Source organism: Martes martes, assembly GCF_963455335.1.
Source record: "Martes martes genome assembly, chromosome: 6".
NCBI classification, from domain to species: Eukaryota; Metazoa; Chordata; class Mammalia; order Carnivora; family Mustelidae; genus Martes; species Martes martes.
Window position 1 is genome coordinate 74,622,387 of NC_137893.1, and position 13,731 is coordinate 74,636,117.

General features: G+C 41.2%; 1 protein-coding gene across 3 annotated transcripts in view; it reads right to left on the reverse strand.

Moving 5' to 3' along the window:
- NCOA7 (nuclear receptor coactivator 7) overlaps nt 1–13,731 on the reverse strand; it is a gene marked incomplete at its 5' end in the record, with an annotated part of 156,783 nt that overhangs the window by 112,061 nt on the left and 30,991 nt on the right. For all 3 annotated transcript variants that reach the window (XM_080805533.1, XM_080805534.1, XM_080805532.1), the window contains one exon: nt 11,657–11,769. In XM_080805533.1, the coding sequence (XP_080661659.1) occupies nt 11,657–11,709 (53 nt within the window). The remainder of the gene's footprint in view (nt 1–11,656; nt 11,770–13,731) is intronic.

Consider the following 13,731-nt stretch of genomic DNA (forward strand, 5'->3'; position numbering starts at 1 on the left):
AGGTCAGGAGATTGGTGACTTTTTTGTTGGTATGTGAAGACTTTCAAAGTTTCCTTGAATGACTAGAGACTCCTAATTTGTTCCAAAGCTCTTAAGAACAATTTTGCATTGAAAATCAGAAAATACATGTTTAGTACTGTAACACATTTAATGATCTAGATCAGAGAGTCTCACTTATATTTGCCTGGAAAACTGATAAAGTTCTATGAGATTCCATTTAACATAGTTTACTGAAGAATATGGCATAATGATTAGAGGCATGGGTTGGGGGTCTGGCACACCTGGGTTGAGTCCTGGATCTGCCACTTTGTAGTTATGTGACTTTGGGCAAATTCCACAACACCTATAATAAAGTTTAGCATCTTTATCTATAATTAGGATGATAATAGGACCTACTTCAGGGAGTAATTAGGAGATTACATGAGTACACAAATGTGTCTGTTACACAGCAAATGTTCAACAAATGCTATCATTCACACTGAATTACCATTAGATGCAGGGCATGAAGTTATACCTTGTGCAAAATATAAAAATGAAAAAGAACCAACAATAAACAACAAAAAATAGGGCAGAGAAGCATTACGGGGACATCCAGAGACACAGTGTGTTAAGGGCCCCAGGAGGAGGCAGAATGAGGCCTTAGCAATGACCTCTGAGTCCAGTGGCAGGGAAGGGCACATCTAGCCGTGTGTGTGTTTGGGGGAGCAGTTAAGAATTAAGTGAAATAGGAAATGTGTCAAGGAGACAGTATGACAATTAGAGATGGGTTTGCCATCACTGTATACAGGGAGAGGACAGTGATAGCAAAGTTCATCATACAAATAAAGCATAAGACATTAAAGAAAAATCCAAGTAGGACATAAAGACAGAAAGGTAGGGATGAGCCATATTGTGCAGAACCTCAAATCTGAGAGAAGAATCTGGGAAGCAGAAGTGACATATCTGAACCTTGTCTCAGGAAGACTAATCTGGGAAGATGTGTGGGAAGATACGCAATTAGCATTTAACTTACGAGGGTAGAAGGGGTGACGACTGATGGAATTTTCAGATAAGAGTTTCGGAGAAAAAGAAAACTTTCTACTAAAATCACCAACACCTGGAGTCCCGGCATGAGCTAGGAAGTTCCAGAGCTGTGAGCACAAAGCGTTTTTCTGGTTCTGAACTCCATTTTCTCACACTGAAGAGTCACTGTAACAGCAATAAGGAAAAGTTTTCAAAGGCATGTGCCAAACTCTTTCCAGCTGAGACAGTGCCAAGTTTCAGACAAATTCAGAAGTCAGTTCAGTTGAAGTCTTCCTCAACTATCAGCAACAACATTAAAAAAGGAGGGAGGCAGCTTCTATCATTTACTTTTCGAGTGCTTTAATCTTATCTACGTCTACAGTCTTGGGTCTTCACTGAAGGACTACAGTCCTTCAGTGCTGTGACCACAGCATGCTTATGGACAAGTTTCAAGGGACATATAAACTCCCTGAAAATGTACACCAAATGTATGCCTATGTATTTATTCTTACTTTTTCTCAATTATTCCTGTATTCCTCATTTAGGCAGCATGCTTTTAGTCCATTAGTGCTAATTTTTCACTGGCATTTACTCTAGAGACTTTATACATTTATTTTAATTCAGTCAAACCTCCAACAATATCTTACAGTAGGTACTGTTATTATTCTCATTTTGGAGAAAACTATACCCCAGGCCCCAGAGCCAGTAAGCAGATCTACAGAGGAGAGGCAGACCATACACAAGTTCCCCAAGCTTCATGATCAAAATAGTTCCATTTGGTGGTTTTATAAGGTTATAGTTTCACCAGGTCTCACTCCAAGATCTAGGACAATCCAGATCAGCCTGAGATTTCGACACCTGCTTGTCACTGATCCTTGAAATCAGTTTTATAGGAAGCCATTATACTGCACTGGGGGAAAATATATTTATATAACAGGTACTTTATGTACAGCTGTCTTTGAAGAATTGGTTAACACGTATTAGATGAACAATTTTTTTTTTAAGATTTTTTATTTATTTATTTGACAGACAGAGATCACAAGTAGGCAAGAGAGGCAGGCAGAGAGAGAGGGAGAAACAGGCTCCCTGCTGAGCAGAGAGCCCGATGCGGGGCTCGATCCCAGGATGCTGAGATCATGACCTGAGCTGAAGGCAGAGGCTTAACCCACTGAGCCACCCAGGTGCCCCTAGATGAACAATTTTTAAAAAAATTTGTTGTTCAGTGAGGAAAATAACCTCACTCCCAGTATACGAACCACCAAGGACTCCTCCAGAATAATGAGTTCTTTTGATCATAGCTCACAATAAAAAATAATTTTAAACTCTGACTCAAGATATACATACTTATTTACATTTAAAACAAAATTTTTGTGAAATACTATATATTCTGACTACCTACAATGCATTCCAATCTTTTCTATTCAGTCTAGCTTTAGTCCAGACTAATCTATTCTGTTCCATCCCATTAGAAGAAATGCTAGTTCTTATCCACTAAATTGATTTCATGATGCCCCAATGGGTTGTAACCTACAGACTGAAAAGCAGTACACTACACGGAATTAAATCAAGTAACCCTGCGTGTTCCTTAAAACAAAGCATGAGTCTATCTGTAAATGTCTAAATGTTTATAAACGTTTTAAAAAATCTGTAGAAAAAAGTTAATGATTTCTTAAAAACACCAGCAGGTCCAACTTGACCACGGACATTTTTCCCATTAATGAGTGCCAGGCAATATGTAAATGTTCTCTTACGTGCTGCTTGATCTGAACTCAATAAAAAAAAATACGAAGCATAAGCCTTAAACGACATTACAGCTCATTCGAGAGTTTAATCAGCAATTAGTAATATTTTCAAATAAGGCACAAGCAACTTTTACAGGAAATGGTTTTAAAATATTCTTGATGTTTTTTAAGAGTAATAAAATTGCTGAATATTAAAAAATTTGTGGTGATAAAAATTAAGCCTTGGGGTACCTGGGTGGCTCAGTCAGTGAAGCGTCTGCCTTTGGCTCAGGTTATGATCACCAGGTCCTGGGATCAAGCCCTCATCTGGCTCCCGGCTTGGCGGGGAACCTGCTTCTCTCACTCCCTGCTGCTCATGCTCTCTCTCGCTCACTCTTTCTCTCTTTCAAATAAATAAATAAAATCTTTTAAAAAATTAAGACTTTAACTATTTAGATCCTACACTAAAGAAGCTGTTTTAAATACTGTCAGTAAAAAATATATATATATATATTTAACACTTGCCACATGCCAACCACTATTTACTTAACGAGGCACATGGAACGAGCACTGACCTATTGGAGAATCCCACCCCTCCAGATGGCCCATTTCGGGGGAGACTCAGTGCAAACCCATGAACAAGAGCTATGAAGATCATACATGGAAGTGTTCCTGGGCCGTGCTATGGATCACTGCAGGCACTAATGGCAATGACAGTCTTCTTGGATGGTTCTTAGAAATTGAAATCAAATACGCTTTCCAGTAAAACCAACGAAAACATTCTCCTTCCAAAGCCATGTATAATTTTTCCTACTTACATTATGATGCCAATAACATGTTCTAGTCCCTCTCTCAAAGTAAAAATTAATTCTTAATGCAACTGAAACCAAGATAATATGAATCAAGAAAAATAACCAGAGATACGGACAAAGCAGACTGGGATTCAGGGCTCCCCGCTCGTCCATTTAAAGGGTAAGTGATGTGAGGCAAGTTATTTAACCTCCTGAACTACAGCTGCGTCATCTGCATTTTTATCTACTCACGGGATCACTGTGAGGATACAGGGAGAGAATGCACGTGGAGGCGCTTTGTAAAGGGCCAACAAATGCTATTATTAACTTTTATTAGAATCACAAGACAGAGCGAAACTGAGAGAATAAAATATTCACCAAATATTAAGACAGTATAGCATTATAACATTTACCAAGCACTTAAACCCGGTCTGTATGCTTTTCATGTATCAGCTCAATGAAAACCTGTATTATGACTGAATATCTGAATCCAGCCACTGGTAATAATAAAGTTTCTCCTCAAATCTTGGACATGCTAAGGTTCTTCTCTAATAATCCTTGGCCAGCAGGAAAAAACAGTCTACAGACTGTTAATTAAAGGAAGGGCAAGAGTTCACATCCCACCACTCCACCCATGTGGTATGTTCATTCTTAGCACAGGCATGCCACAAAGTGTAGCTTTTCCCGAGGGTTCACAGACAGCTCTGTGAGGCTGGAGAGAGGGGGCCCTCCCTGTATCCTCAGCAATGCTGCAGACCAACCAGCCGGACCCGTCCAGTGGATACCTGCCACGAGATCTGGGACTCTGTGCTTGCCCAAAAGGGCATTTTGGGGTTTTCTGACCAAATGTATTTCTGCATGCATTTCTATTATAGGCAACTACTCTTAGATAAGAGGCAATCCTGGCGAGTAACAAGGGTCTCTGTAACGTAATCCTGACTTACATAGGTGGGCTACACAGACTACATGTTTCCTACTGCCTTAGTTGGTCAATTCTCTGACATTAAACTTGACAAAACATAGTATGGGATGTCCTCACAAGCTATAAACAAGTGAGCTTTTTAAGAAGTCACTTAGAACTTGGGATGCACTTCTGCACATGAATTCACAATGATGTGAATTAGCCTGTGTTCTACAGGCCCGCTTCTGCCAAATAGGTGCCCCACTGCCATGGGCTGCGCTGCAGAGCACAAGCTGTGGTTGCAGGAGGACAGAGCTGGGCTCTGATCCTGCGTCCCCCACCTGCTGTCTCATCTCACTCAAGTTTCTTCAACTCACTCAAGTTTCTCCAACTCCAACTCCAACAATGGAAGTCTGAACTTCCATAACAATCTAATCGTATTTGGGTATGAAAATTTTTATAGATCAGATGCTTGGTAGGAAGGTAAGGTGGACCAGTTCTCTCAAACTTTTTCACAGGAAAGCGCGCACACAGAAGATAATACACTCTACCCGGGATAAGATGCTACTCTTGGGTAAAGGTGACCAGCCTATGTGGTCCCACGTGGCCACCCTTAAGGGCTGAGGAGTCGGTGTCCCTGGCACGCACACCCAAGACGCAAGAGTGGGCCAAACCCTAGTGGTGAGGCTCTGATGACCAGTTACTATACATAAAGTGGCCTGGTGTGGGACAGCAGGTCATTGACAATTTCAACCCATGGGCCTGGGCTCCTACTACAAAATAGAAGTGTGCCTTAGAATTTGCAAAGCCCTTTGGGGGCGCCTGGGTGGCTCAGTGGGTTAAGCATCTGCCTTCGGCTCCGGTCATGATCTCAGGGTCCTGGGATCGAGCCCCGCATCGGGCTCTCTGCTCGGCAGGGAGCCTGCTTCCCCCTCTCTCTCTGCCTGCCTCTCCGCCTACTTGTGACCTCTCTCTGCCAAATAAATAAAATCCTTTCTAAAATAAATAAATAAATAAATAAAGAATTCTTAAAGCCCTTTGGACTATGTCGTTCCACTTTATGCTATTCCAGAGCCTGGCTGTGCTCTAACAATGTATCTTTGGGAAACTGCTGACTCCACTCTGGACTGCTGGGATTACTCCTGCTTCCCTAATCTGAACCACAGGAGCAGCTCATGGAATGGGAGTAGGGTACCAAGACGAAGATTTTTAGGTGAAGACAAAGGTGCAGGTAAGCACAGAAGCCAAGATCAGAGGTGGCTGACACTCACTGTGCCAAGCACTCTAGATATGTTACCTTCAACCTCACAGCACCGAGGTTTGGTTTTGTTTGAATGAGAGAGCCCCACAACTGACTCTGTATATTTAACAAAAAGGCTAATCAGTGGGTTCAAGTATCAGCCTCCAGGTCCTCCTCCCTGAAGAAGGGGCCAAACCTCAAATAGTGTGGGTAAGGGTCCAGACCTGGTTCAACTCTGGTCCTCCCTGCTGTGTCCCATTTGGACTTAATCACCTTGGCTCAGGCTGGGAAGCGTCCTTCTTCAAAGCCATGTTGTTAGTAGGCTATTATTAGCCACACTTAACAACAAGAAATGCAGGGTGAAATTTGGAAAACTTGGCCAAGGTCATACCCGGGAGTGCTTTTCAAACACAAGGAGCTCTGCTGATGGGTCAGAGGTTCAAGGATGAAGAACTACTGGGGTGGACGCTGGGGACGGAAGTGGGGAGTGTCAGAGGAGTGGGGATCGGAGCCAAGATGTGGTCTACGGTTTGCAACCTTCAGAGTCTGGGGTGAGAGGGTGAGGCAGAGAGAAGAGTGTCACCTCCCTCCACGCTGCAGGCTACTGGCTCGGCAGTGGCGTGGGGAAGAAGAGAGCAGGGGGCAGCAGCAGGTCGGCTCTTCCAGATAACCAGGAAGCAGTGGCAAGAGGGACCCATACAAACCAGAGTCTACTGCTGAGCCTCTACCACTCAGTGTCTATGTACAGGCCCCATCAGACCTCAGCAAAGGGGAAAAGTAAATCTCCCACAAAACACCACTTTAGGTTCACTGAAAATATATTTTTGATATCCTACATTACCCCTCAATCCTGAATGCTGTTTTTTAAAAAATGTTCAAACACACAAAGAACATAGACCTGCACAAAAACACACCAAATGGGTTCTAAATTCTGCAAAAGCCATATAATGTCAATGTGTGGAAGAAATAGTGTTTGGCACTACTGAAAAAAAAAAAAAAGAATGCATTCCAACTGTAAGGGGAAGGAGGGGGAGCAGGGGCCATAATGAATAATGAACACTGCAGAGGATCACACAGGGAGTACAATCTGCTTTAATAACTCAGTTTTTCATTTAGTTGCAAGATCTGTCAAGTATCATGGAATTAATCCACATATATAATACACTAATTCTGTATACACAAATTCTTTGCAAGAGCATGGGGAACGGTCTCATGAATCATTCAATCCGGAATAGACAACTGGTATAAAACAACACCAAAGATCCTGAAAACCAGGTGGACCAGGCCAGGAGATCCTGAAAACTCTTAAGCGCTTACGCAAAATAAATCTATCTGGTAGTAAAGCTAATTCACCCTTCCATTTAGAGTTATATCGGCATATTTCAAGATAAATTATAAGAAAGGAAGTATTGGGTGATCCTCAAATCACTAATTTCAATCCAAAAATGATTAAAATGGGCTCTTTTAAACTTGACTTTGCTTCGGTGTTAAATTCCGAGAGAGGGAGAAGAACCTCAGCAAAGGAGGTAGATAAAGGATTATTTACCAAACACGTGAAGCATACAATGTTCATGAAACCACATGGTAAAAAAAGTACACCAAAGAAATAGAGGCTATTTAATGACATGGAAGGAAAAAGGGATGAAGAGAGGGGGAACAGAGTTTAAAAGCAATTTTTGGGGTTTCAGATACATATTATGGTAACAGGTAGAAATAAGGACAAACCTTCTTTTGATCTCCTCTGTACACTAGTAGAGATTTATGTCAGGTGGTGTGATTTCATCAGTTCAGCCTTACCCTTGGTCTGACTCAACATTCTGCTGTGGCAATCTTGCTTGGACTGCCCTTATACACACTGCTCCAGGGAAATCAGCCCTGTTGTCAGAAACTGACTTTCAAGTAGGTCCTGTTGGTAATTCCATATTATGGTAATTCCACCATTTAGTCAGAAAGCATTTGAAAAGAGTATTAGCATTGGTTGCCTCTTTTCTGATACTGGAGGGTTTTCTGGCTTCCCTTTTGCTTTTAATAGCTTGACCATTTTTGGCCACCAATGCACGGTAACAACTAAACTACAGATTTGTCTGTTCTCTCTCTCCGTCTCTCAGTTCCTACAACTAATCCTGTTAGCGTGCTGTTGGAACAGCATCACTGATGTTTGTTCTTGGCCTGTTATCCTTATGCTTATAAGGTCATACTGAATTTTTGGACGTTTTCCTTTTCATTGTTAGAATACTTGTCACAAGAGGTCAAGGCAAGCATGACAATTAAATTTTGCATTTCTGAGCTGAAAAAAAAAAAATGGTGCTGTTCTTCCAGAACAGTTTCCTCTTTCATTCTCTGTTGAAGGGGTTCCCCTTATTCTACATCTTAGACACTAGAGGGATTAACTTTGAGTAGGTTTTGAACCAACCGTCACCCTTCCTGTTGGAATCAGTGTGCATTCAAGGTTGAGAAGGCACCGAAGCTTTCCAAATCACTATCTAGGGCATCTATAAGCAGAAAGAAAAGAAAACACGTTGACCGAACTTGTATCTCATATAAAAATTATTACCAAATGGATGACTGGCAAGTATAAAACACAGTATTATAAAACATGTAGGAGAAAAAAAAAAAGCAAATCTTTAGGACCTACAGCTGGGTAAAGCCAAAGCATAATCCATAAAAGTAAACACTAATAAACTGAATCGTATCAAAAGTAAAAACTTGTGCTCTTGTAACAGATGCTGCTAAGAAGAGGAAAACAAAAGCTACAAACTGGGAGAAAAGAGCTACAAACCCTCCATCAAAGGACTAGTATCTAGAGTGCATAAAGAAAAAAAACTCAACAATAAGGAAATAGGCAAAAGACATGAAAAGGCACTGCTCTGCAGCTAGAGAGACAACTAATAAACACACGAAAACACACGAAAAGATGTTCAGCCTCTCTGGTCATTAAAGAAATACAAATTAAACATACATTTATCAGAATGGCTAAAAATAAGAAAGAGTGATAATACCAAATGCTGAGGAGGATGTGGAGAAACTGGGTCATTTATGCAATGCTAATGGGAAGGCATATAAAGTGGTACAGCCACTCTGAAAAAGGGGATGGCACTTTCTTGCAAAATTAAACATGCCCTTACCATCTGACCCAGCAATTCCACTCCTGAGCATTTATCCCAGAAAAATTAACTTGTACACAAATGATCCTAGTGGCTTGATCTGTAATAGCTCTAAATTGGATATAACCCAAATGTCCTTCAATAGGCAAATACTTGAAAATTGTGATATAGGCACACCATGGAATACTACTCAGCAATAAATCAGAACAAACTATTGATACATGCAACATCTTGAACAGATCTCAAATGCTATGATCTGAATGTTGTGTACCCTCAAAATTCACATGTTCAAACCTAATGCCAAATGTGATGGTGTTGGGAGGTGGAGCCTTTGGGGGTGATTAAGTCATGAGGGTGGAGTCTTCATGGATGAGATAAGTGCCCTTATAAAAGAGGTATGAAAAAGCTCCTTGCCCCTTATGCCATGTGAGGTTAGAGCGAGAAGACGGCCTTAGATGACCCAGGAAGCAGCCTCTCAGCACAGAACCTGGCACAGTGGTCTTGGACTCGCAACCTCCAGAACTCTGAGAAATACATTTCTGTTGTTTATCAGCCACCCGGTCTATGGTGTTTTGTTACAGCAGTCTGAGTGGTCTAAAACACAAGGGAACCGCACTAAGTGAAAAAAATCTCACCTCAGAAGGTTACATGTCATAGGATTCCATTTCTGTAATATTTCTGTAATGACACATTACAGAAACTGAGAACAGATTCGTGGTTGTCGGGGGTGGCAAGCAGAGGGAAGGAAGGGAATGCCACTACAGGAGGGTAGCCCAAGAGACCTGTCTGATCTGTATCTCGATCTTGATATGGCCACACAACTCTGTACACGTGATGTGATTACACAGAACTAGATACACACAAATACACAAATGAATGCTTGTAACCCTGGTGAAATCTGAGTAAGGTTAGTGGACTGCATCCATGTCAACTTCTTAATGGCCATATTACAGGACAGTTATATAAGGGGGTCTCATTGTGGGAAACTGGATGAAGGGTATGGGGTAGCTCTCCATAATACGTCTTACAACTCTATGTGATCTGTAACTATCTCAAAATAAAGTGTTTTTAAACATCACTATATGGTCCTTATTTTAAGTGCCTTCTGTCTAATGTTCCACCCATTAGATGCCTGATTTCTTCCTTTCCCAATCTTGCTAATCTGTAGTCCTTTTTTTTTTTTTAAAGATTTTATTTATTTACTTGGCAGAGAGAGATCACAAGTAGGAAGAGAGGCAGGCAGAGAGAGGGGGAAGCAGGCACCCTGCTGAGCAGAAAGCCTGATGTGGGGCTCAATCCCAGGACCCTGGGATCATGACCTGAGCCGAAGACAGAGGCTTAACCCACTGAGCCACCCAGGCGCCCCAACTCTGCAGTCTTAATAGTGGAAAACATCACACTACAGTAAGTCGTTTAACTCTTGCTTTCCAAAAACTCTTACTCACGGTTTACTATTACTCACTGGGGCACGCCAATATTCGAATACTGACTTTTCTGCTGCATGAAATGGGCAAAATGCTTTCTTGGTCTTAGTTACCTCACTGGTAAAATAGGGGGAAATGTAGGTTAGGTTTATTGTGAAGATAAATAAAATAATAAGTAAAGAACTTTACACATTTTAGTTCCTTAAAAGTTTATTTCCTTCCTTTTCCTATTAATAATCTAGAACCTAGCTTTATTTCTGGATAAAAAAATATCAACAAAAATTTTTGGTTTTCAGTTTCAAAGGCTTACATTTGGAAAACAAGAAAAGCATCTTTTTTTTCCTTGGTGGGGCCTTGTTTTTTATTGACATAAATTTGACATATAATATTGTATAAGTTTCAGGTATACAACATACTGATTTTTTAAAATTATGTTCAGTTAGCCACTGCATAGTACATCATTAGATTTTGATGTAGTGTTCAGTGATTCATTCATCATTTATGCGTAACACCCAGTGGTCGTCACAACACGCACCCTCCTCAATACCCATCACCCTGCTACCCCGTCCCCCCATCCCCCTCCCCTCTGAAACCCTAAGTTTGTTTCCCAGAGTCCATAGTCTCTCATGGTCCATATCCCTCTCTGATTTCTCCCCCTTCAGATTTGCCTCCCTTGCCCTATGGTCCCTCGTGCTACTGCTTATGTTCCACATATGAGTGAAGCCATATGATAATCGCATCTTTAACAAGCACAGACTGGGAATGTGGTGAGGCTGAATTCAGTTCTTAAGAAATGATTCGATTTAGGAGACCATAATGATAATTTTAAGCCTATGTGTTCTCACTTTGAGTTTGAAAACATTCTATCAAAATGGTAAATGTTTTAGCATATCATGTACTTTATTGTGATGAGTAGTTGCCCAATATACGGCTAAATCTGTGAAGAGTAATTGATCATCTACTAGATTACATCTATTCACAAACCAAGAACTGCGTGTATGTTGCATGAGTTCAGCGTGAGTAATGACATGAGCTCCAATGGCAGAATTTCATCTATTCCACCTAACTACAAAAATACTTTTCAGGAACGGACTTCCAACAAGATAATAAGCTTTAAATAGGTCATAGACTTTTAGTTATAGCTAAACCAAGTAAGCTACTAGAGCAGCAGGAATGAAGCATTTAGGATCTAAGATTTCATGTAGGTTGCTAAATGCGGGGTCCCAAGCAACATGCAGCTCAGTGCGTAATGACCGGCCCGGGATAACCGTCAAATATGGAAAGACAAGCACCGAATGTTCTTCCTCTACTGCAAGCAAGAAAAAAGATGAAAACAAAGCCCACTTAACTCCTATTGGACACCTGCTTTCTTTACAAACACTCTCCAAACACAGACTGCCAACTTACACTTGAAGACAAAGTCCCTCCTCAAACATTTAAATACTGATGATAATTTTGCAAAGCAACGCTTACCGCGCAAAATAACTTTGTTTCCGTTCCTTCTTTTCTTCCTTGGTATCCATCATACACAATCACAACGCGAAGTATTTGGAGAAGTCCTTCTTTTTTATCAGTGAGTCATAACCCTGTAATAAAAAAACAACAAAGTGACTGTAAATTATGAAGTTTATAATAGCCGAGATGAAGAATAAAGCAGAGAGGAACTACATGGCCCACCGCAAACAGAAGATAAATTTGAACCAGTAAACGAGGTCACATGAGTAATACACAAAATGCAAATGTTCACGGTGTAGGGGGGATTAAAACCTACCATCAGGATGGAAGTGTTAAACTAAAAGGTAGCTGGAAAAAAAACTGAAGTATTTTCCTCACAATTAACAATTATTTCAAAATGTGCTAAAATGAAAATCACTGATTTTTGAAGATTTTAGGCTGCCTATGCAGAAGAGCTAATTTTTTTTGAAATTTATGAATTCATAATCACTTTATAAGTAATTGATCATGAATAGATCTCATACATAATTATGAAAAATGGATCACTTAGGTGTTTTACAAGAATGTTCTTTCTTTAAAAATAACATCAGTGTCCCATTTTATTTTCGGGAACATGCCAGTGACTACATCCCACTTGAGCAAATGTGGAAATGAAAGTACAAAGCCTCCGGAAGCTAGTCTTCAAAATGGCTTTATGCTTGTCTCTGCCTCTCCCTCTCCCCACCCTGCTACCCTCACCTAGGCTTCCCAGGAGCACCTAAAACCTATAATAAAAGGTTGTCTCCAGATCAACCTTCCTTAAATACCACTTTCATCATACCACAGCCCTGCTCAAAAATTTCCAATGTCTACTTTCTGCCTGATTCACTAACCTAAATTTTCTGCAAAGCATTAACCTTCCCTAAAATCTATCCTCTCATTCTGAGGAGTATCAAAGTAAAAGCAAAGAACGTTCATCAATCAAAACTACTTGCTAATTCAATTCAATGAATGATTTTTTTTTAAAGACTTTGAAGCAATTGCTATACCCAGTGTGGGGCTCAAGTCCCCAACCCTGAGGTCAAGAGCCACATGCTCTATTAAGCCAGCCAAGTGCCCCTTTGAAGAACAATTTAATTCACAATACACATTCCATGGAAGGTATTGTGTGACCAGTATCAGAGGCCAAAGATAAATAAGCCATGATATTTGCCCTAACAGAGTTTACTGCCTTACAAGGGAGATGCTTAGGGTTTCAGAGCATGGGATACTGACCACTATGGAGGAGACACCGGTGCCAGGAGCATCCAAAGGAAGCACTCTCAGCCTCATGCACGGCCCACCCCCTTGACTCCTCATGCACACCAAGATTGCAAGGATGAGGATGGATCTCCTACTAAGGGTACGGGGAAGCAGGTCTAGCATGAACAACACAAGAAGAACAGTACTTCTCTGCTGCTCCAGGATTAAATGTGAAGCAGGGCAATGGTGGGGGTGGGGATGAAGACAAAGTCAGGATTAGGGGCATGGCCGGCCGTTTATGTCCCACTAAAGAGCTTGATCTTAATCCTGGCTATGCATTATGTGCTGCGTGCCCCTTCGCGGCTCCTACGTCAGACATCACTAAGCAAGAGTGTCTTACTTGCTACAGACGTTACTGAATTGATCAACAGGAGATCAGATCAATTTTCTCATCCCTGATGTACATGGAAGGAAATCACCAAAGTGTTTTACACGAGGGACTGTGATACACCCACACTGGAAGGATGGACTTGAGAGGGTTGAGTGAGTGTGAAATAGATCTGTTAGGAAGAAACTACAGTAAAACTAGTTCAGAGAGGAAGCCTATATTAAGGCAGCAGTATCCAACACAGAAAGAGTGGGGGATGCACTCAAGAAAAACTTAGGAGGCCAATGAGTCAAGGTCTGGTGACTCCTTCAGTGTGGACAACATCAGAAAGGCAAGATGAAGAATGCCATCCAAGCTTCTGCCGCAGGGGCTGGGTAGACAGTGACACCACAGACTGAAACACCATCAACATGAAGGGGCAAACCGGGTGTGGGTCAGGGCGCAGAAACAGATAAAAGAACAGGTTTTAGACACATTGCCTTCA